This window comes from Panicum virgatum, chromosome 9K, assembly GCF_016808335.1.
Source record: "Panicum virgatum strain AP13 chromosome 9K, P.virgatum_v5, whole genome shotgun sequence".
Taxonomy (NCBI): domain Eukaryota; kingdom Viridiplantae; phylum Streptophyta; class Magnoliopsida; order Poales; family Poaceae; genus Panicum; species Panicum virgatum.
In genome coordinates, this window is record NC_053144.1 from 7,985,245 (window position 1) to 8,008,928 (window position 23,684).

Genomic DNA, 23,684 nt, shown 5'->3' on the forward strand with positions numbered 1-23,684 from the left:
TACTTGCTATTTCTAGGATAAGAAGTTAAAAATGTTATTCCAAAAAAAAACTCGACCACGGGGCAGCTGCGGCATTACATTTAAGAAGACCTTCTCACACAGGCCGAGAAAACCCCCAAACCCCGGTCCCGTCCTGGGAGGCGTTACCCGTGAGACTACCTACCTGGGCCATACACGGTCCTCAGGCCGACCTGGGCCGCTTCTTTACCAGTGCTTTGGCACACGGGACCGGCGAGGGGATTTTTTTAACCCCAACCCGAAATTCGCTCCCACGGGGAGTCGAACCCAGGACCTGAGGAGGTGCTACTGAGCCCCCTAACCAACTCAGCTAGGAGGCTGTTCCAAAGAAAGCAATACAACTCAAAATGTGATTAGCGAGCAAACATATATGTTACAAAAGACAATTGGGTCGCGGACCACACGAAACTATAGTGAAAGCAAAGATGGTACAACTTAAGATGAGAAATAAGAAAAACAGTAAGGGCGTAAAAAGGGATATCACAATCCCGACAAGCAAACTTCATGTGATAATTTTGCCATTGCTTTCCAAAAAGAGTAACGATAGAGTAGTTGCCCATCAGGTGCTTGATCATAGTAGCCAATCTGTTAATAGGGTGAAAGTACAACTGCCAATAAGCCCTTCATGAAATATAAATGACATCACTTAACACAAGTTCATGTGAAGTAGAGTTAAAGAATGCTTACATAATTTCTACACGTGCAGTGTCCTCAGAATACTGTATTTACCTATCTTCATTCAACAACTTACAATGCCTGTTTGATTAATATCAGACCAGAACTCTCCTGACACATAGCTGAACTCAAGACAATGTAGAGGAACAATTTGATGGTCGCTTGACAAGCGAAAGGGGATTGCTGAGAGGTCAACCACCTCAAATTAAGTATACTAGTATAAATTTGCTGTGTATTTTTCAGTTCAAGTGACTCCAGATTTACATATGGTTGACAACGTGCTGCATCCCAAAACCATATGCAGTTACACACCTCACTCGAAAGAGTGCACATTCAATTGGATGGAACTGAATGGTAGTTAATGTTACCAATCTTGCATAACTACTGCATATTTGGGTTTTGCTCTTTAATTTTGGCAAGTTTTGCATTTATGAGTTTATCCAATATGGGGGGCTCAAGAGGGATTGGGTCAAGACATCTCTCATGGGCAGCATTGTTCACCTGCAAAGATATGAGAATCAATTTAAAAGCAAGCAAAATAAGGAACAATAATTAGAGCACACAAAAGAAGTTTTTGACTGGTTTCAGGCAAAAACAAGTTAGCGGCAAATCCAACGTGACGTGCAGTTATCTGACCCAAGGTTATCAAGTCATCCGATTAATCGCGATTTGTTGTCCTAGTCGGTACTGAGGCGACTAAGTAAAACCCCGATTAATCGGACTTATCACCCAACTAATCACGACTAATCGTCCGATCAGGACCTTATGGTGCCATGGCGACTAGGTTCGATTAAACGATTTAATAACGTGGTTCTGACCTCTTTGAGTAAAAAGCTAATAGCTGCTTCATCATCCACAAACTCCTTAAGGGAGCTCTTGAGAAATTCCATATCAAGCTGAATCTGCTGAAATCCACTTCTGTTGAAAGTTTGAAGACGGACAAATTCTTGCAAGCTTTTCAGGCAGAGCTTGAGGACAGTAGATATTACAGATTCCTGAAATTTAACCAGAATATAAGGAATTACAATCAAAAGCAGCTGGGTGATGTTAGATGAAAGAAAATTATAGTTTATAGCTGGGCAAGAGGGCAAGTTAGCTCATAATTTGACTAGCATATCTGTAGCTCATAATTTGAACTAGCATATCTGCCACAACAAGTATCAGAAAATTCTAATGATGGGCTGCTTTATGATTTCATTCAGACAATGCATTCTACAGATTATGCTGCGTTTGGCATTGCAGTGGCCAAAGGGTGCTTAGCCTAGCGGTTAAGACACTCGGGCGGCACTCCACAGGTCCTGAGTTCGAATCCCCGTGAGAGCGAATTTCAGGCTGTGGTTAAAAAAATCCTCTCACCGGTCCCGTGTGCCAAAGCACTGGTTAAGAGCCGGCCCAGGTCGGCCTGAGGACCGTGTATGGCCCAGGCAATTCTCAGGGGTTACGGTTCCCAGTGTCAGGGCAGGGCTGGGGTTCGGGGATTTTCTCGGTCGGGGAAGCCGAGGCTTCTTCTTAGCTTAATACCGGTGGGGCGGTCTTTCCCCACCCGGCCGAGTTTTTGTTTGGCATTGCAGTGGGTTTTGAGAGAAATTCTATGCAGTGTTATTTTTTCACTTTTGAATTTTAATGTTTCTTCATTTGGTGCAAATTTGAGCTTGCGATATAAACTAGATGCAATTTCCTATGGTATGTCCTTTGAATTTAAAAGGGGGTTTAGATGGCGAACCGGCAGAACTGAACAAGGTCAAACTAAAAAGAAATAATGATAACCATCCCACTGCAACAAGTTGAAGCTTGCAATATAAAGTAGATGCAATTTCCTTTCTGTATGTCTTTGAATTTAAAAGTGGGTTTAGGTGGCAAACAGGCAGAACTGAATAAGGACAGACTAAAAAGAAATGATGATGACCTTCCCACTGCGACAAGCTCATATGACTGAGAAGTTAATAATATATTGTTAACATCCTACTTTTGCATGTCAACAGATATATTTTGCTACAATCAGTAGAACTCACAGCACAGCATAGTATATTCCTGCAGCCTAAATAAAATTAATTGAAACTTAAGTGTAGTCATTAATGATGAGATAGATAGATCATAGATACTAAAAAATGCACAAAACGACCAGGTTACAGAGTCTCCATGAGTCCCTTTGAATAGGCCATTCTTTATCCTTTGTGCAAGTTTTCTATACTCATCATGTCACATGGGCACAAGTAGATCAAAAACATTACTTGCCGCTGTTGAAAAACATATTTCCTATACAAGCAAGCTCAAGGATGACTGTATTCACTTGAAAACAAACACAGCGTATATTCAAATGTGTGAATGTCTGCCATAACTACAAATGTCCATTGTGCTAATGCAGCATGATGCCCCTAGTCCAAATATTTATAACAAACTAAAACATGAATAACATAAGCCCAAAACCACATCTTTTTACTTCTAATATAAAGGAGAATTGGGCAATTCCAAGTGATCACCTGTGTGTATTCAACTTTGGTGAATATTTCCATTTTCTGCTCAAATAACTTTGCTAGGTGGTTTTCCAAAAACTGACTTCTAGCACGGTTTGTGTTTGATCGGTTCAACATGTCTTCTCGCATTGGATTGCTTCTGGAGGAAGTTGTGCTGCCAGTGCTATCAGAATGTCGATGTCGACGAATTAGACCAGGCAAGATCTGCTTGACTTCAGATACCACACCATTGAACTACAAGGAAAATAAGATCTTTTAACTTTTTTAACTTTTTTTTAAAAAAATAAGCCCAAAAGTTCCAGGATGTGCTCATGTGCCTGAATGTTGAAAGCAGGTGCTAGCAATTTGAAGTAGTGAGGACATAAAACGAACAAGCTCAAGACTACCGACACCTAAATTCATATGATAATGGAAGGACAGTTACGGATTCGTAAGCATGCTAGCATTAGAGACACACATAACGAAATAGGAAAAGGAACCGGGCAAACCTCAAGGAGAAGTAGATCAACAAACATGTTTACTTCCCGTGGTTCCTTGTGCTGTTTTAGAAGAAGAAATGCAAATTTGAGCTAACAAAACCAGAAAGGGCAGAATCACTCTTTACAAATATTTTCTTTTGAATACGAAGCTAACCTTTATCCAAACAGGTGTCGTAAATCGCTTATTAAGAAGTTTGGAGATCTTCTGAGTCTTCATATTTATGTACTGCTCCAAGGAACATAATACAGTTATTGGCACTGCAGATCCAATAAAAAGAATTTGTTCGTCTAACAGAGAAAAGGAATAAGCAATTTTGGATTACAAACAGAAGAATCACATATGTTCCCACAGCATGGGACATTGGCCCTTCACATGTCAACAGTCTGCGACCCGACTGCTTATAGAAACCAAAGGCGGTTCTGCTTTTGGAAACAAAACTCTAGAGCAATGAATGGGCATGGCACTAGCAATGCTTTTTTTTTACACAAGATATCATATATATACTAACATTGCTTTTCAATTTGAGTGTACGAGATAGAATAGGTCGGTGATTCTCACAATATTCAAAATGAACTAAAATAGTGCACATCTATCACTATGTCTCTATTATAATAATGTTTTGTAAAAGGAAGATCTGATAGTACAAGAGGAACTACTTGTCTGCAAGCCTTTTTTTCTATCTATAAACAGTTGTGAATTTCATACTAGAGAAGCAAAGGAAAAACAAACCAATTAGAAGAGAGATAAAAGCTTCTACATAAAAACACAATGACAACGAACTATAGAACGAAAAAGAACAGAAGATAGAGAATGTTTCCTACATGGTGTAAGAATTTCTCCCCAGATGAACGATATAGACGACATATCTCTCCAGGTACGAAAGGTGGTCCGTATTCATAACTACGTGCACCACCTCCAGAAAATGAAGAAGCCAGCTCCTAAAAAGGGCAACAGAAGTCAGGACTGTTTCATTGTTAAGTGAAATTAGCAATGAAATTAGCACATTGGACAATGAACAAGTGAAATTAGCAATGTACCTCTGTGACTTTAGGAATAGTTGTTTGTTCAATGTAAACACAGAGTTGTGCAAGCATAAGCACCAAAACTGTTGGGACCTTATCAATTTGCACAGAATCCAGAGCACTAGACTCTTGTGGAAAACTCTTGCTTCTCCCAGAGAGCACATGAAAATGCCGATCGAGTTTCTGAAAATTTTTTTGAAAACCTTCTTGTACCCAATCAATAATCAAATCTCTCAACTTTAGAAGCAACTCTGTATTGCCATCTATAAAATGATGAAATTCCTGAAAGCAGCATGCTCAGAATGAGAACATCAAAACAGAACATAAGAAAGCTCTGATGCTATCACAACAAGAAGTGTTAGTGTATATGTGAGCCCATGTATAGAGGCTCATCTAGAGGCCCATGTATAGGATCTATATATCCCACCCTTCTAGGGTTTGGAGGAATACAACGAATTATTCTCTCCATCATGGTATCATTAGCCTAGGGTTAGGTTTCCTCTCTCCTCCCTCCCCTCCCAGCTGCCGCCGCCGGCCCATGGCCGGCCGGCCGCCGGCCTCCTCCTCCCCCTTTCCCCTCTCCTCCTTCCCTCCCCTCCCTTCCTCTGCTCCGCGCGCCACGTGGGACGCCGCTCCGAGCGCCGCCTAGGCCGCCGCCCCGTCCTCTGCCCCTGCAGCTACCGGCCCTGCCTGCCGCTGGGGAGCCGCCTGTGCAGGCCGCCGTCGCCGCCGCGGGCGCCGATCCAGCCGCCCTGCAGGCCGCAACACAGCTGCTGCAGGCCGCGGGCGCCGATCCAGCGGTCCTGCAGGCAGCAGCGCAGCTCCTGCAGGCCGCGGGCGCTGCTCCAGCGGTCCTGCCCACCGCGCCGCCATCGCCGCGGGCAAGCAGCCCGCCGCCGCCGCCGCGCCCGATCCCGCGTGGACCGGGCTCGAGATGTCGCCCGCGAATGCGCCGCTCTCCACCGCCGTCCTCCGCGGGCAGCCGGCCGACGCCGCTCTCGCCGCGGCCCTCCTCGCCGCCAAGTCGGAGGTTTCGGCGGCCCAGGAGCGGCTCCGCGTGGCTACTCTCGCCTGGGAGCGCGAGCGCGCCGCAACCGACGCCTCCGCTCTCCGGGTTGCCGAGGCGGAGCACTTCCTCCGCACCTCCTCCGGCCGGCCCGTCGTCCCCGAGCCCGGCGCCTCTTCCTCCCGGCAGGCCCCGCCCGCTGGTTCTGGAGCCCGGTACAACCCGACCGACCCCATGGTCGCCCAGCTCCACCTCCAGGCCGCCGGCGTCCAGAACATCAGGGCCCTGGTCACCGTCCTCCTCGACCCGACGTCCTCTTCCTACGGACGCTGGCGGGACCAGGTCCTGCTCGTCCTCCGCCGCTACGCCCTCGACGACCACGTCCTCCTCGACACGCCGATCGAGGCGCAGTACGTGGCGTGGCTTGCGCCTCGACAGCGTCGCCCTGTCCTGGATCTTCGGGACTATCTCCCTAGATCTTCAGGACCTCATCAGGACCCACGGCGGCACCGCACGGCAGGCCTGGGTGGTGCTCGAGGGGCAGTTCCTCAGCAACGCCGAGTACCGCGCCCTCCAGCTCGACGCCACCTTCCGCACCTTCGTGCAAGGGGACCTCTCCGTTGGTGAGTACTGCCGGCGGATGAAGGGCATGGCCGATGCTCTTCACGACCTCGGGGATCCGGTGTCCGATCAGGTCTTGGTGCTCAATGTCCTGCAGGGCCTGAGCAGCACCTATGACCACCTGAAGAGCTGGATCGCCCGCCAGAAGCCCTTCCCCTCCTTCCTGCAGGTCCGGGACGACCTCGCCCTCGAGGAGATCACCAGGGGTCTCGCGCCTGGATCGCCCTCGTCCACCTCCACCGTGCTCGTCGCTGCTCCACCAGCTTCCTCCGCCGCCCTTGCCACCTCTCTCCTTGGTGCTGCTCCCGCCGGGCAGACCGGAGGTGGGGGGGCGTGGACGTCGTCGGGGGGGGGCGTGGGGGTGGTGGTGGCACCGGTGGCCCTGCTTCTGGAGGTACCGGTGGGGGCCGTCGGGGCGCACCCACTCCGCCGGCTCCGACTCCGTCTCCCGCTTCTGCCCCCGCCCCTGGAGGTACGCCCTGGCCATCCTTCAGCAACCCATGGTCAGGGCGCATCTCGATGTGGCCGTTCCAGGGTCCGGGAGGGGGGCCTCGTCCTCAGCTCCAGCCGGCGGCCATGTTCACCGGTGCTGCTCCCCTCTCCGCGCCGTACTGGACTCCGCCCACTCAACCCAGCCAGCAGCCGACCTGGCCTGGGGGTGGGACCAGGCCGCTCTGGCGCAGTCCTTCAGCACCATGGGACTGACACCGCCGGTCAGCACCGAGTGGATCGCCGACTCGGGTGCCTCGTTCCACACCACTCCTGATGCCGGTATCCTCTTTTTCGTCTGACCCCCACACCCCTCTTGTCCTTCTATCAAGGTTGGTGATGGGTCTTGCCTTCCTGTCACCGCCGTTGGTTCTGGTCCTCGTCTTCCTAATGTTCTTGTTGCTCCTCAAATGGTTCACAACCTTCTTTCCATTCGCCAGTTTACTGCTGACAACTCTTGTTCTATCGAATTTGACTCTTTCTGGTCTTAGTGTGAAGAATTCGGCTTCCCGGCGTCCGCTCCTCAAATGTGATAGCCCGGGGTCCCTTTACACTCTTCGGCTTCCTGCTTCCGCTGCTCCGTCTTCGACTTCTTCTTCGTCTACTGCCTTTGCCGTGATACCTTCTTCTACCACCTGGTACCGCCGGCTTGGACATCCCGGCCGCGACGTTTTGGCTAAGCTCAGTCATAGTATCGATGTTTCATGTACTAGGACTCCTGCTGAGCACCTCTGTCATGCGTGCCGGTTAGGTCGTCATGTTAGACTTCCGTTTTCTTCTTCTTCGCATGCTGCGTATGCTTTTGATCTTATTCACTGTGACCTGTGGACATCTCCTGTACTCAGCATGTCTGGCTACAAATATTACCTGGTCATTGTTGATGATTTTTCTAATTACTCTTGGACTTTCCCTTTGCGCGCCAAGTCTGAAACCTTCCCCACCCTCCTCCACTTCTTTGCCTGGGTGTCCACTCAGTTCGGCCTCACTGTTAAGGCCGTCCAGTGTGACAACGGGCGGGAGTTCGATAACTCCACCTCCCGTTCCTTCTTCATCTCTCGGGGTGTTCAGCTGCGTATGTCTTGTCCGTATACCTCTCCTCAAAACGGCAAGGCTGAGCGGATGATTCGCACGACGAACGACGTCGTGCGCACCCTCCTGATCCAGGCCTCTCTGCCCCCGCGCTTCTGAACTGAGAGCCTCCACACCGCCACTTACCTACTCAACCGCCTTCCGTCCACTGCTTCTCCTGCTCCCACTCCACACCACGCTCTCTTCGATACCCCTCCTCGCTACGACCACCTTCGGGTCTTCGGGTGTGCGTGTCACCCTAACACCTCCGCCACCGATTCTCACAAGCTGGCGCCCCGCTCGACTCGTTGTGTGTTCCTCGGGTACTCCCCTGACCACAAAGGGTACTGATGCTTTGACCTCACCTCTCGCCGCGTTCTGATCTCCCGACACGTCGTCTTTGACGAGTCGGATTTCCCCTACTCCACCTCCTCCACACCTTCTCCTGACCCCGAGCTGGAGTCTTTGTTTCCGACTGACCCGGAGGTTCAGCCACCGTTACCTATCTGTCCTTTTCCTGCAGGTTTTCCCGGCGCACCGGCACCGCTTCCGGTGATCCCTGCTGCACTGAGTGCAGCCCCGGTGCCCGCGGTCGCGCCACGCGCGGACCCGGTGTCTCCCGCGGCGCCACGCGCGGCCCCGGTGCCATCCCTTGCCCCTGCGCGGTACGGTCAGCCAGTGCAGGTGTACCGGCGTCGTTCGGCGCCGCCTCCTGCTCCGGAGGCTCCTGCGCCGCCTACACCGGAGCCGCCGCCGCCGCCGCCTTCTCTGGCTCCCTCTCGAGCCGAGCCGGAGGTGTACCACCCGCCAGTCATCCATCGGGATCCTCGGCATATTCATCCCATGGTGACTCGGCGGATGGCGTCTCAGACTGCGACTCTCTCCGCCACCGAGGGAGAGCAGCATGTCTCTCCGGTACCCTCCTCTGTCGCGCGATGGAAGAGGAGTACGCGGCTCTTCTTGCCAACCAGACGTGGGACCTCGTGCCGCGTCCGTCTGGTTGCAATGTGGTGACTGACAAGTGGATCTGGACGCATAAGCGTCGGGCTGATGGCACACTGGAGCGCTACAAGGCTCGCTGGGTTCTCCGGGGGTTCACTCAGCGACCTGATGTGGACTATGATGAGACCTTCAGCCCAGTGGTGAAGCCCGCTACGGTGCGCACGGTCCTCTCGCTTGCGCTCTCGCGCTCCTGGCCTGTGCACCAGCTGGACGTGAAGAATGTGTTTCTTCACGGCACTCTCTCAGAGACTGTCTACTGCTCTCAGCCAGCGGGATTTGTGGACTCGAGTCGTCCGGATATGGTCTGCCGGCTCAACAAGTCTCTCAATGGTCTGAAGCAGGCTCCTCGGGCTTGGTACTCTCGGTTCGCCACGTTCTTACTGACATTGGGGTTCACCGAGGCCAAATCCGACACGTCTCTCTTCATCTACCGCCGTGGGGATGAGACTGCATATCTGCTGCTCTATGTCGATGACATTGTGTTCACAGCCTCCAGTCAGCAGCTACTTCAGAGTGTCATCTCCTCTCTGCAGCAGGAGTTTGCTATGAAGGATCTGGGTCAGCTCCACCACTTCTTGGGCGTCACTGTTGAGCCAAGCCCGTCTGGTCTTCTCCTTCACCAGCGACAGTACGCACTCGATATTCTGGAGCGGGCTAGGATGATTGGTTGCAAGCCCTGCTCCACTCCTGTCGACACTCAGGCGAAGCTGTCTGCTGATCTGGGTGATCCGGTGGCTGATCCTACTGCCTACCGGAGCCTGGCTGGCGCTTGGCGCTTTGCAGTAGCTCACCTTCACCAGGCCGGACCTCACCTACGCTGTTCAGCAGGTCTGTCTCCATATGCATGATCCCCGGGAGTCACATCTTGCTGCCCTGAAGCGTCTCCTCCGCTACGTTCGTGGCACTGTGGACCTCGGCCTGGGGCTTCACCGCTCGTCCTCTCTGAGCTGCTGGTCTACACCGACGCTGACTGGGCTGGCTGCCCGGACACTCGTCACTCTACTTCCGGCTACGCCGTCTTTCTGGGCGGCAACCTGATCACCTGGTCGTCCAAGCGGCAGCCGGTTGTCTCCCACTCCAGTGCTAAGGCGGAGTGCCGGCCTGTCGCTAACGGCGTGGCGGAGACGTCCTGGCTACGACAGCTCTTGGCGGAGCTCCACAGCCCGCTCGCCAAGAGCACGCTAGTCTACTGCGACAACGTCAGTGCCGTGTATCTCTCCACCAACCCCGTCCAGCATCAGCGGACGAAGCATGTGGAGATCGACCTACACTTTGTGTGCGACAGAGTCGCCATCGGCGATGTTCGGGTACTCCGTGTCCCGACTACCTCCCAGTTTGCTGACATCTTCACTAAGAAATTGCCCTCCTCGACCATCACGGAGTTTCGCTCCAGCCTCAACGTAGCCGGTGGCTAGTTGTGGCTGCGGGGGGGGGGGGGGGTATTTGCCCTTTGTACTCTTTTCTTGTCCAGTCTTGAACACCGCTGCGCCGGTAGTTCAGACCGCGGGGGGTGTTAGCTTTCTCGTTGTCCAGTCTTGAACACCGCTGCGCCGGTAGTTCAGACTGCGCGGGGGGGGGGGGGGGGGTTGGTGTATATGTGAGCCCATGTATAGAGGCCCATCTAGAAGCTCATGTATAGGATCTATATATCCCACCCTTCTAGGATTTGGAGGAATACAAGGAATTATTCTCTCCATCAAGAAGAACAAAGCCTTTGAGTCCCAAGCAAGTTGTAATAGGCTAGAGATGAAACCCAACATGAGCCACCAACAAAAGGAAAAGGGCATCAATAGTACTCCCTCCTTTACAAAATATAAGAGGTTTTAGTTTTGTACCAAGTCAAACATCTCCAACTTAGACCAAGTTTATAAAAATTATATTAACATCACAGTATCAAATAAATGCACTAACAAGGCATATTCCATGGTGGATTCAATTACCCTAATTTGACAGTATCAGACACTGGTGCATGTTTCTATAAACTTGGTCAAATATAGATAAGTTTCACTTAGAACAACTAAAACCTCTACAATTTGGAAGAGAGAGGGTAGAAAGCTTGGATGCAATTATGAGCTCTTTAGTTGATTGCAAGTAACATTTAAGTTGTTTGACAACGTAAAAGATAAATGTGTATTCAATGTTTTCTGACGCTTCCAAAAATATGTACCTGCAGGAGATCTATACATCCTTGAGATACTCTGATTTTGATTGTATCCATAGCATTTTGCAATTGCAACTCTTCTAGTTTCTCATTTGATGTTGAATGTGTTCTGACCAAGGCATCTGCTCACCCATATAGAACATATATGAATTTTTCTAATAAAGAATTTTTATTTTACTTTCCTACTTGTACCATTACAAGCTTAGGAAAAATAAGTTATTGGCAAATCAAAAGATGAAGTCAGTTTTGGAAACGAATCGTAAGCTGAAGACAAATTATGGTGAGAGTGGGACAACCTGATATTTCACTTTGAAGATGAAGAAAGGCAGTCGCTATGTGTTGCCTAATAATGTCTCGTGTTGTCTGACAACAAAGAGACGACACATGCAAAATCAGCATTTAGACATACACAGTAGACATGGAAGATATCAAAAACAGCAATGGCTGAAGGGTATTTATGTATACTCAATCCACCCCCTGAATAAGAAAACAAGGGAGAAAGCAAACCTACAGTATTTCCAAAACAACCTTATAATATAACCTATACACTAATGATATACTGCCGAAGTGTACTAACAAACAATCCACAGGTAAGCATATAGTACGGAACAGGTTTTGCTCAGTTGTAAACTAAAACACATGATATCGAGCAGTGGAGCAAAGGTGGCTATTAATTGAGCATCTATTTCAGTTCACTTCATTATAAAAAGAACGTTGTTAATTCAGATTATCAACTAGTATGAAACCTAAAGCTAGACACACTAATTGGTGGACTTGTCCACTCCTATGCCAGGAGTCACTGTCACAAAGAATGGAGGCATAATTATCTGCCAAAATACTAGGCCTTATAACACCCTGCACCACATGCCTTCTGTAGTAAGTGGAAGCAAAAAACAGCATACACCAGCCAGAAAAGGCGCTCTGATCTAAGCCAATTTTCCATATTAAGAAGCCATCAAGCAGAATCAATAGGAGTAAGGGCACCAACTAATGAAGCATATAATTTAGCCACCCATGGCCTCTACTTGATTGTAGGCAGAATAAGCTGATTGAAGACAGAAGGGCATAACATTAAATCTGATAGTTTAAGGATATTTCAACCACAGATGAAAAATATATGATTCTTGTCTTTGAAGGTTATAATATCACTAAATGGAACTATTACAAATGTGCAGGTCAAACCTCCAAAGAAAAAGCTGGTAACGCAGCCTCTGGAATAACTTCATCGATGGCGGTTGCATCCTCCCACAAGGATCCTTTGATCACCCAATAATAGCAGTATTAAATTGAAACAATGGAAGAATCTTGCAAATATTAAAATCATGTTATTAAGCAACACTGTATTCCTATTCAATTCATAACAGCAAAATCTTTAGTGGAACTAGTAAGTTTCCATCTCCATGCAATGCAGCACAGCAAAACAACTGCTAACTGCTCATGTCAAGAATGGTGAGACAAGGATTCTGTCTATAGGAGGAACGGCTTTTGAATGATATGAATTCAGATACCAACAGTGACTGGCCCATGCAGGTTTACACTGTTGTTCTACATATATTCTGTAGATAAAATTGCAATGGTGATATGACATGTAATATAGACAAAGTTCTTACGTAGCATTGCCAGCAGATCCGTTGACGGAATTCTTTTCTTCAGATTCTCTCTGACTGTTTCATATCGGCTTCATGCAAAAGAAAAAGGAAATACTGAGTGTGTATGAAACTTGTGGAAGAAAAAGGTGTATACATGGAATTTCATAGTAGCAATGTAAGACAAAACAAGCAGCAAGGTCATATGGTCAACCTATATGAGTTTCAGTTGATCTCATACAACCGCGAATTGGAGTAATTTTCTTGCATCCCCATTGCACAGCAAGGAATATGTAACAGCCCAAACGTGGAATGGTTGAAAGCAGAAAAAGAAAAGAAAATATTCCCCTTTGTTTTATTCTCTCTGTAATTTACTTGGTTGTATGAGACATGCACTAGGTTGTTCGAAGCTCTTTGCCGTTCTGGAAACAGAACCTGAAGACAGCTGCCACATCAGAGTGGGGTGCAAAGTGGTGGCCTAAAGGCCAATTACTCAACTGAACTAAAGAGGGTCAGTGGTGCCCATTAGGGACACCAATTCACACCCGCTACATTAGACACCACAAACCCCAATATTATCCCAGCCGCAGGGGTTGAGCAAGAATAATTTATACAGGAATCCAAATCGCTAATATATGTAGAGGAGAGAATTATCAGATGTATTCCTCCAAACCCTAGAAGGGTGGGATATATAGATCCTATACATGGGCCTCTAGATGGGCCTCTATACATGGGCTCAATATACACCAACACCCCCCCCCGCGCAGTCTGAACTACCAGCGCAGTGGTATTCAAGACTGGACAACAAGAAAATACAAAGGGCAAATACCCCCCCCCCCCCCCCCCGCGCAGCCACAACTAGCCACCTGCTACGTTGAGGCTGGAGCGAAACTCCGAGAAGGTCGACGAGGGTAGTCCCTTGGTGAAAATGTCGGCAAACTGGGAGGTAGTCGGGACATGGAGTACCCGAACATCGCTGATGGCAATCCTGTCGCGCACGAAGTGCAGGTCGATCTCCACATGCTTCGTCTGCTGATGCTGGACGGGGTTGGTGGAGAGATACACGGCGCTGACGTTGTCGCAGTAGACGAGCGTGCTCTTGGCGAGCGGGCTGAGCCAGGACGCCTCTGCCACGCCGTTAGCGACAGCACGGTACTCCGCCTCGGCACTGGAGCGGGAGACAACCGGCTGCCGCTTGGACGACCAGAAGACCAGATTGCCGCCCAGGAAGACGGCGTAACCGGAAGTGGAGCGGCGAGTGTCCGGACAGCCAGCCCAGTCAGCGTCGGTGTAGACAACCAGCTCAGCAAAGGACGAGCGGTGAAGAACCAGGCCGAGGTCCACAGTGCCATGGACGTAGCGGAGGAGACGTTTCAGCGCAGCAAGGTGTGACTCTCGGGGATCATGCATATGGAAACAGACCTGCTGAACAGCGTAGGTGAGGTCCGGTCTGGTGAAGGTGAGGTACTGCAAGGCACCGGCCAGACTCGTGTAGGCAGTAGGATCAGCCACCGGAGCACCCAGATCAGCAGAAAGCTTCGCCTGAGTGTCGACAGGAGTGGAGCAAGGCTTGCAATCAGTCATCCCAGCTCGCTCCAGAATATCAAGTGCGTACTGCCCGCTGGTGAAGGAGAAGACCAGACGGACGAGTCTCAACAGTGACGCCCAAGAAGTGGTGGAGCTGACCAAGATCCTTCATAGCAAACTCCTGCTGCAGAGAGATGACACTCTGAAGCAACTGCTGACTGGAGGCTGTAAGCACAATGTCATCGACATAGAGCAGCAGGTAGGCAGTCTCATTCCCACGGTGGTAGATGAAGAGAGACGTGTCAGACTTGGCCTCGGAGAACCCCAATGTCAGCAAGAACGTGGCGAACCGAGAGTACCAAGCCCGAGAAGCCTGCTTCAGACCATAGAGAGACTTGTTGAGCCGTCAGACCATGTCCGGACGACTGGAGAAGAAACACATTCTTCACATCCAGCTGGTGCACAGGCCAAGAGCGAGAGAGCGCAAGCGAGAGGACTGTGCGCACAGTAGCAGGCTTCACCACTGGACTAAAGGTCTCATCATAGTCCACACCAGGCCGCTGGGTGAACCCCTGAAAAACCCAGCGACCCTTGTAGCGCTCCAGTGCGCCGTCAGCCCGACGCTTATGCATCCAGATCCACTTGCCAGTCACCACATTGCAACTAGATGGACACGGCACGAGGTCCCACGTCTGGTTGGCGAGAAGAGCCGCGTACTCCTCTTCCATCGCGCGACGCCAGTGAGGATCCACCAAGGCGTCGCGGACAGAGGAGGGCTGTCATTTCCCTGCAGGTTTTGCCGGTACACCGGCACCGCTTCCGGTGATCCCCGCTGCGCCAAGCGCGGCCCCGGTGCACGCGGTCGCGTCACGCGCGGCCCCCGGACCTCCGGTCGTGCCGCGCGCGGACCCGGTGTCTCGTGCTGGGCCACGCGCGGCCCCGGTACCTTCCCCTGCACCTGCGCGGTACGCTCAGCCGGTGCAGGTGTGCCGGCGTCGTTCGGCGCCCACACCGGCGCCGCCACGGTACGCTCAGCCGATGCAGGTGTATCGGCGTCGTTCGGCGCCGACACCGACGCCGCCTCCGGCTCATGCAGGTGTACCGGCGTCGTTCGGCGCCGACACCGACGCCGCCTCCGGCTCCGGAGGCTCTTGCGACGCCTACACCGGAGCCGTCGCCGCCGCCGCCGCCGCCGGCTCCCTCTCGAGCTGAGCCGGTGGTGTACCACCCGCCAGTCATCCATCGGGATTCTCGACATATCCATCCCATGGTGTCGCGGCGGATGGCATCTCAGGCCGCGACTCTCTTCGCCACCGAGGGAGAGCCGCGGATCTCTCCGATAACGGTGGCTGAACCACCGGGTCAATCGCAAACAGTGAATCCAACTCGGGGTCAAGAGAAGGTGTGGAGGAAGTGGAGTACGGGAAATCCGACTCGTCAAAGACAACGTGTTGGGAGATCAGAACGCGGCGAGAGGTGAGGTCAAAGCATCGGTACCCCTTGTGGTCAGGGGAGTACCCAAGGAACACACAACGAGTCGAGCGGGGCGCCAGCTTGTGAGAAGCGGTGGCGGAGGTGTTAGGGTAACACGCACACCCGAAGACCCGAAGGTGGTCGTATCGAGGAGGGGTACCGAACAGAGCGTGGTGTGGAGTGGGAGCAGGAGAAGCAGTGGACGAAAGACGGTTGAGCAAGTAGGTGGCGGTGTGGAGGCTCTCAGCCCAGAAGCGCGGGGGCAGAGAGGCCTGGATCAGGAGGGTGCGCACGACGTCGTTCGTCGTGCGAATCATCCGCTCAGCCTTGCCGTTCTGAGGAGAGGTATACGGACAAGACATGCGCTGCTGAACACCCCGAGAGAGGAAGAAGGAACGGGAGGTGGAGTTATCGAACTCACGCCCGTTGTCGCACTGGACGGCCTTAACGGTGAGGCCGAACTGAGTGGACACCCAGGCAAAGAAGTGGAGGAGGGTGGGGAAGGTCTCAGACTTGGCGTGCAAAGGGAAAGTCCAAGAGTAATGAGAGAAATCATCCATCACGACCAGATAATATTTATAACCAGACATGCTGAGTACAGGAAATGTCCACAGGTCACAGTGAACAAGATCAAAAGCATGTGCAGCATGCGAAGAAGAAGAAAAAAAAAAGAAGTCTAATATGACGACCTAACTGGCACGCATGACAGAGGTGCTCAACAGGAGCCTAGTACATGGAACATCGGTACTACGACTAAGCTAAGCCAAAACGTCGCGGCCGGGGTCTCCAAGCCGGCGGTGCCAGGTGGTGGAAGAAGGCGTCACGGCAAAAGCAGCAGACGAAGAAGAAGTCGAAGGCGGAGCAGCAGAAGCAGGAAGCCGAAGAGTGTAAAGGGGCCCCGGGCTGTCACATCGGAGGAGCGGACGCCGGGAAGCCGAATACTGGCGAATTCAATGGAACAAGAGTTATCAGCAGTAAACTGGCGAATGGAAAGAAGGTTGTGAACCATCTGAGGTGCAACAAGGACATTAGGAAGGCGAAAAGAACCAGGAGCAGAACCCACGGCGGTGATGGGAAGGCAAGACCCATCACCAACTATGATGGAAGAAGGACAAGAGGGGTGAGGGGGTCGGAAAGAAGAGAGGATACAGGCATCAGGGGTGGTGTGGAAGGAGGCACCCGAGTCGCCCAGCTCCACCTCCAGGCCGCCGACGTCCAGAACATCCGGGCCCCGGTCACCGTTGTCCTCGACCCCACGTCCTCCTCCTACGGACGCTGGCGGGACCAGGTCCTCCTCACCCTCCGCCGCTACGCCCTCGACGACCACGTCCTTGTCGACTCGCCGATCGAGGCGCGGGACGTGGTGTGGCTGCGCCTCGACAGCATCGCCGTGTCCTGGATCTTCGGGACCATCTCCCTAGATCTTCAGGACCTCGTCAGGACCCACGATGGCACCGCGCGACAGGCCTGGGTGGCGCTCGAGGGGCAGTTCCTCGGCAACGCCGAGTTCCGCGCCCTCCGGCTCGACGCCACCTTCCGCACCTTCGAGCAGGGAGACCTCTCCGTTGGTGAGTTCTGCCGGCGAATGAAGGGCATGCCTAATGCTCTTCACGACCTCGGGTGTCTGGTGTCAGACCGGGTCTTGGTGCTCAATGTCCTGCGGGGCCTGAGCAGCACCTATGACCACCTGAAGACCTGGATCACCCGCCAGAGGCCCTTCCCCTCTTTCCTACAGGTCCGGGACGACCTCGCTCTCGAGGAGATCACCAGGGGTCTCGTGCCCGGATCGTCCTCGCCCACCCCCACCGCGCTCGTCGCTCCTCCACCGGCCTCCTCCGCCGCTCCTGCCACCTCGCTCCTTGGTGTTGCTCCCGCCAGGCAGACCGGAGGTGGGGGAGCCGTGGACGTCGTCGGGGGGGGGGGGGCGAGGTGGCGGCGGCACTGGTGGCCCTGCTTCTGGGGGTTGCAGTGCCGGTCGGGGCCGTCGGGGCGCGCCGGCTCCGGCTCCCGCCCCTGGAGGTACGCCCTGGCCATCCTTCAGCAACCCATGGTCAGGACGCATCTCGATGTGGCCGTTCCAGGGTCCAGGAGGGAGGCCTCATCCTCGGCTCCAGCCGGCGGCCATGTTCACCGATGTTCACCGGTGTTGCTCCCTTCTCCGCACCGTCCTGGACCCCGCCCGCTCAGCCCAGCCAGCAGCCGACCTGGCCTGAGGGGTGGGACCAGGCCGCTCTGGCGCAGTCCTTCAGCACCATGGGACTGACGCCGCCGGTCAGCACCGAGTGGATCGCCGACTCACGGAGGAAGTGCTCCGCCTCGGCGACCCGGAGAGCGAGAGCATCGGCCGTGGCGCGCTCGCGCTCCCAAGCAAGGGCAGCCACGCGGATCCGCTTCTGAGCCGCCGAAGCCTCCGACTTGGCGGCGAGGAGGGCCGCGGCGAGAGCGGCGTCGGCCTGCTGCCCACGGAGTGCGGCGGCGGCGAGCGGCGCGTCCGCGGGGGCCATCCCGAGGCCAGACCACGCGGGATCGGCGACGGGCTGCTTGCCCGCAGCGACCGCGGCACGGTGGGCCGCAGCGGCGGCGACGGGATCAGTGGCCGGCGGCAGGGGGCCCTGCGCAGCCCCCGCGCCCCTAACGCCCGTGGCAGGGGCCTGCAGCAGGGCCGGGTCGGGCTAGGGCGGCAGCTGCGCCTGCAGCAGGGCCGTTTCGGGCTGGGGCTGCGGCGGCGCCTGCAGCAGTAGGGCAGCGCCGGCCCCCGCGGCACCCCCTGCGCCTCCCGCGCCCGCGCCTCTCGCGCCTGCAGTAGCGGCAGGGTCGGGCAGGGCAGGCAGCGGCGGCGGCTGGGCAGGGGCAGGGCCCGGAGGAGGAGGAGCGCCGGGAGGGGGTCCTCCCACGGCGGCGGCCAGCGCGACGGCGGCATAGGGCGCCCGCGGCGGCTGGGGCCAAGCAGAGGAAGCGCCCAGAGCAGAGGAGGTGGCGGCACCCTGGATCCACGCAGGAGCAGAGGAAGAGAGGGGAGGGAAGGAGGAGAGGGGAGGGAGGGGCTGCGCCGGCGGCCAGCCGGCCATGGCGCCGCCGGCGGCGGCGGCAGAGATCGGGAGAGGGAGGGAGAGAGACTAGGCTAATGATACCATGTAGAGGAGAGAATTATCAGATGTATTCCTCCAAACCCTAGAAGGGTGTGATATATAGATCCTATACATGGGCCTCTAGATGGGCCTCTATACATGGGCTCAATATACACCAACAATATAATAGGAGCCAATAAAGGTTTTTCCTATTTTTTAAGAAACCTTTCTGGTGCTAACTAGAGAATATATCAAGCAGAGGGGAAAGCTCCTCCTAGTCCATCCCTGCCACAGTCAATCCCCACCCACCGCCCAAGCTGCTTTGATCTTCTCAAGAATTTAGAAATAAAACTCTAAAAGAGATCAACATCTCAGGCAATCTGCAAAGCTTTATGGACATATATCAACCTGCAGTCCTATCTTTCAGGATTAAAATTTTTACATCACTAGTGAAAGAAGGCATCTAATGTACTTTTCACATAAGTAATCTTTGTTTATATCCTGGGAGCTAACAGCAAATATTTGGGCAGGACATAGTTATTCAGGATCCAAGGACAGCTAACAGTTTGATGGCAGAATTGCATAAGAAATGAACTCAACTTACTTTGAGAACAACGCTTGTGCAAGTTCAATGAGACGTTTTTCTGAATCAGGAAATATTATTAAATAAGCACGGAATGTCTTTGAAATGTCGCTGATTGAAGCCTACCAAAAGTTAACACAAGAGATTATTAGATGGTTAGCCAAGATGGTAGTTCGCAAACAAAATCGTAAAATGGGCACAACAAATAAAAATAGGCTACAATTTAGAGCGAGAGCAACATCGCATTCAAAATTTTCTCATGCTTAGTTGCAAATTGCAATACAGACCACACAAGCTGTGCCAGTCCCAGTTTGTGAAACTTACACCTGGTATTAAATGGAAATTGTTCTGTTGTTCTAAACTTTCTGATATATATATACAATATACCTGTGTAGACTCATTCTGGAGATTCAAGAGACAGTCTTCTAACTTTTCGAGTAGATTAGATTTTAGGTTGTCCACCTGTTGAGAGGTAGAAAGAAAAACTTAGGCAGGTGTTTACTGAACAAAAGGCAACACATACAAGACAAAGAGATGCTCTGACACAGCCTCATCAATATGTACGTAACTAGCAGTGATAAAAGACATACTGGAAAGTTCAATTGTTTAAGGAGAACTACAGCTTCTGCTCTTGCTTCAATAGGTTCAGAATCTGAGTATAACTTTTCCTGTAAATTCATGGGTCGCAAACAATACAAAAGTCAATACACGATTAGAATACTATGATTGTGTAACAAACCATAAGCATTTGAACAAATAGTTATGAGCTCTTCAACAAATATGAGTCAAAACGCGTAACAGTTACCTGAAGATGTTGTATGACTAAATCCATTGCCTCCTCAGAAGCCTTTTTACAGTCTTGAAAGGAAGTATCTCCGTAGGCCTATATAGAGAAGAAAGTTGACAAAACAGTATGCTAAAATAGGTTTGCAGGGACTTTATAAGATTAAGAAATTCACTTTAGCTCAAATTTACCTCAAAAATAGGTTTTGCTCCAGTAAAAAACCTGACAGCATCAGCATATGCTTCGGTCTTGATGCATTTATTAAGCCGACTTGGAAGGTCATATATAAACTGCAAAGATGGAAGCTAACATTATCAAAAAGTTTCTATCTGTATTTTTTTTTTCTTTTTGGATCTACATTTAGTTAGTAGAATTCACTCATTCAAAATACTCTGAAGCGATGCAAAAGTAAAGTATTGAGCAGGCAGCCTTGAACAAACATCTTGAAGGCATGTTCTCAAGTAACCAGAGATAAAAAGACATTCTCAAGTGAGATAAACTACACATGCACAACCACTTGCCCACATAATTTTCCTAGCTTTGCAGCAAGGACTTAACTCAAATTGCTACATGCGATTGTCATGGGTTTGTGCCACTACATTTCCTATGCAACACCAAAACTTGGTGATAATCTACATACATTGGCCACTTGGGCCTCCCACAAGGTGACAAAATGGGCGGGAGCATCAACTATGATGCCCGTATGCCACTTAGGTTTAATAAAGTTATTATTGTGAACTCTATCTTATGTTATTTTTGCTGTATAAAACTACAAATTGTTAGTTCTTGGCAGCAATAAAAAATCAAGCAGCATAGATCGTCAGCTGTAAGAACAATAGTGGAAGGAGGAGATCATTTTACTTGAACTTTTCGGAGCAAATTGCGTGTACGGTGTAATTTCTCTATGTTTTCCCTTTTGTCGAAAAGAGATGTATTCACTGTGTCACTTTTTGACTGCACTGATGTTATCTGAAAAAAAAAACATAGATTGGTTCAACCATGTAAAAATGAGTCAACAGTATACCAACAACGAGATAATGCATACCTTTGAAAGGAGTTGCTCCATATTTGCCTCCATTCCAACAATGTTAGTCTTCATCCTGCAGCAAAATCATGGATACATAGACATAAACATTACAATTACAGAAAATAAAAATAACACCACTAGCACATCAAACTGGTTAACAGAAGAATTCTGAGCTGTCAGTGAGAAAATAGCACCACCTTTTTATAGTGTCAGTTGCACTAATAAACTTGTTATAATTCTCATACACTAGCATCTGTAAGTCTGTGTCTAGATTCTTGATCTCAGCAGCCATCTTCACATGCCTCTGTAGAAGACCTTCCAGATTGGATTGTTGCACCTAAAAACCACAAGGGAAGTGAGAACTCTCCTCATAGATATTGGAGCTAACAAACTAAACTTTGACATCATGGTTCTACTGCTTTATAATTTAAACAAACAATAGTAATAGCATGTTAGGGTGTGTGCTTTGGGCCCCAGACAACCTTGGCAATGTTCAGTAACCCCCTAAGAATTTTGCACTTGTTTAAATGGTTGTGAAATTTTGGCATGTCCATATCCCTTTGGTCAATCCTATACATTTTCTTGCCAAAACTTGGCTAACTCATTGGTAATTTGAAAAAAAAAATGCCAGCTAGCCAATTATTTAATAAGGACAATTGGGGCGCAAGCCAAAGATGCACTAAGTCGGTAAGTCCATATAGAAAAACGCTCAAAACCATTTAAGAATTCATAAAACGGTTTGTGGCAGTAAGTACCCAACACTGCAAGGAACAGCTCGAATAACTCAAGCTATTTAAGTGAAAATGGCAAGAAGGGTAATGTTCACCAATTGAAATACATGTTACTGATAGGTCATACTAATCTAAGTACATAACAGAAACTGATACTATAGAAAGGTAGTGCGAGTGTAAACTAACTAGTCTAAGTAAACTGTCAACTACGTAAGCAAACTGACACTGTATAAGTAGTATGGCAGTAAATTTGATCTTTCTGATGAAAACTGAATACCATCTGGGTGTAAAGATTGCAAACTGGAAGTGAAATTGATAAAGATTTTAGTTACAAAACACAATCTACATTCACATGCAGCGTTCAACAGCACCGTTATGAACTATGCACGTTATGTAAGTAGCCTGTACTGATAGAATGCTCCAATTCAAAAATTCAATTTCATCTGTTTTGGTAAAACTACTACGATTTACCATACCCTCATGGTTTCATTTCCTGAGCAAAGTTAGAATTATAATCACATAGTGATCGAACAAAATTTCATCCGAAACACAGCTACATGAGACCTACAAATAAATCAGAAACTAAGTTAACAGCATCATAGGAACCGCCATTTCAGCTCAATTGATCTCCATACGAAATGCAATGTGCCTTAATCAGGTTAACTCTAGACATAGCATAACAATTCGAGGTTATTACAGGTCACAGTTCATCACATTCGTTCAAAGTCTACGCAAAATGTCCCCAATCGAAACGATCAGGCGGAGAAGCAGGGAGCTGGATCTGAGAGATCAGGGAGAGAAAGCCAGAGAGGGAGTGGGCATCAGACGAAAACACTAACCAGAACATTCATGTAGTTCTCGGGATCGAAGGAGGTGGAGTTGATGGAGTCCAGGGGCGACGCAGGAGCCGCGGTGGGGGAGGGCCGCGCCAGGGACGCGGGGGACGCGACCCCGGCGCCAGCGGCCGCAGAGGGGTCGGTGTTGTAGAAGCTGGCGAGGAGGTCGCGCGTGCGCCGGGCCTTCTCGTCCATTGCCGGCGGCGGGGCGCCACTGGCTGTCGCCATGCCGGTGAGGCTTCGCGGCGGGGCTCGGAGTCGGGACGCCGGGGAGACCGGAGGCTGTAGGAGTGGATCGGTGTGGCCGAGCGGAGAATGACAGGGGGGTTTGGGGAAGTTTCCTTCACGAGCGGAATTTTACGCAGATACTCCCTCCACTCGTCCTATTTCAGTTTGACGCAATGACGAAGAAAAAACAATCTTATTTATCATCTACTTTAATACTCCTCGTTACTTAGTACTATTTGCTTGCTAGTCCTCAAATATCTTTGCTAGAAACTCCTTGTTACTTGTCGCCCTATTCGGATGCGCTAAAACTCGCTGGGCTGGGCTGGCTGGGCTGGATGCTGCACCAACTGTTGTGCCGTCCGTTCCCACCGCGGGCACACGCGTTGCCCGCCCCGAGATGCCATCTCCGCTGGCGTCCAGACCTCAGCGCACCGGCCTCCGTTCGTACCCAGCCAGCCCAGCAGGATTAGCGCATCCGAACAGAGCGAGTGTTATTTATGACCATGATCCTTATCAAGAGCGAATAGGATATTTTAGTTGGAAATGGAACTGTCGAAAGAGAATGGAGGAAGTGGCTCTGTAGTATTCCGAATTTGAGGGCTTAAGAAATGCCAACGAAATTGCTCACTTCACTGTGTTTGTTCTACATTTCATCCTATATCAAATCCAACTATGTAATTTTATTTGAATCTCGATACTAGCCATTGCAATAGGAACGCCGCTATATTAAAACTTTTATGTAGCCTACCTTTGCGAGTGTACACCGTTTAAAGCTTAAATTAATGTGAGAGATTGAGAGAAGACGTTAGACGTACCACCCGATGG

The 23,684-nt window shown here is 50.7% G+C and overlaps 1 protein-coding gene across 1 annotated transcript; it reads right to left on the bottom strand.

Annotated features, from left to right (window-relative positions):
• Window positions 1-346: 346 nt before the first annotated feature.
• LOC120649835 (vacuolar protein sorting-associated protein 51 homolog) lies at window positions 347-22,954 on the bottom strand. The gene is made up of 21 exons (XM_039926735.1): window positions 22,635-22,954; window positions 21,262-21,401; window positions 21,083-21,137; window positions 20,899-21,006; window positions 20,229-20,327; window positions 20,059-20,136; window positions 19,844-19,921; window positions 19,641-19,715; window positions 19,275-19,375; window positions 12,627-12,694; window positions 12,199-12,272; window positions 11,313-11,379; window positions 11,023-11,138; window positions 4,685-4,951; window positions 4,469-4,585; window positions 3,801-3,872; window positions 3,656-3,706; window positions 3,174-3,401; window positions 1,512-1,688; window positions 706-1,194; window positions 347-603 (listed from the first exon to the last, which is right to left on the bottom strand). Exons 1-20 carry the CDS (start codon window positions 22,857-22,859, stop codon window positions 1,075-1,077), a joined length of 2,316 nt encoding a protein of 771 aa, XP_039782669.1. The 5' UTR covers window positions 22,860-22,954; the 3' UTR covers window positions 347-603; window positions 706-1,074.
• Between the last annotated feature and the right edge of the window lie 730 nt (window positions 22,955-23,684).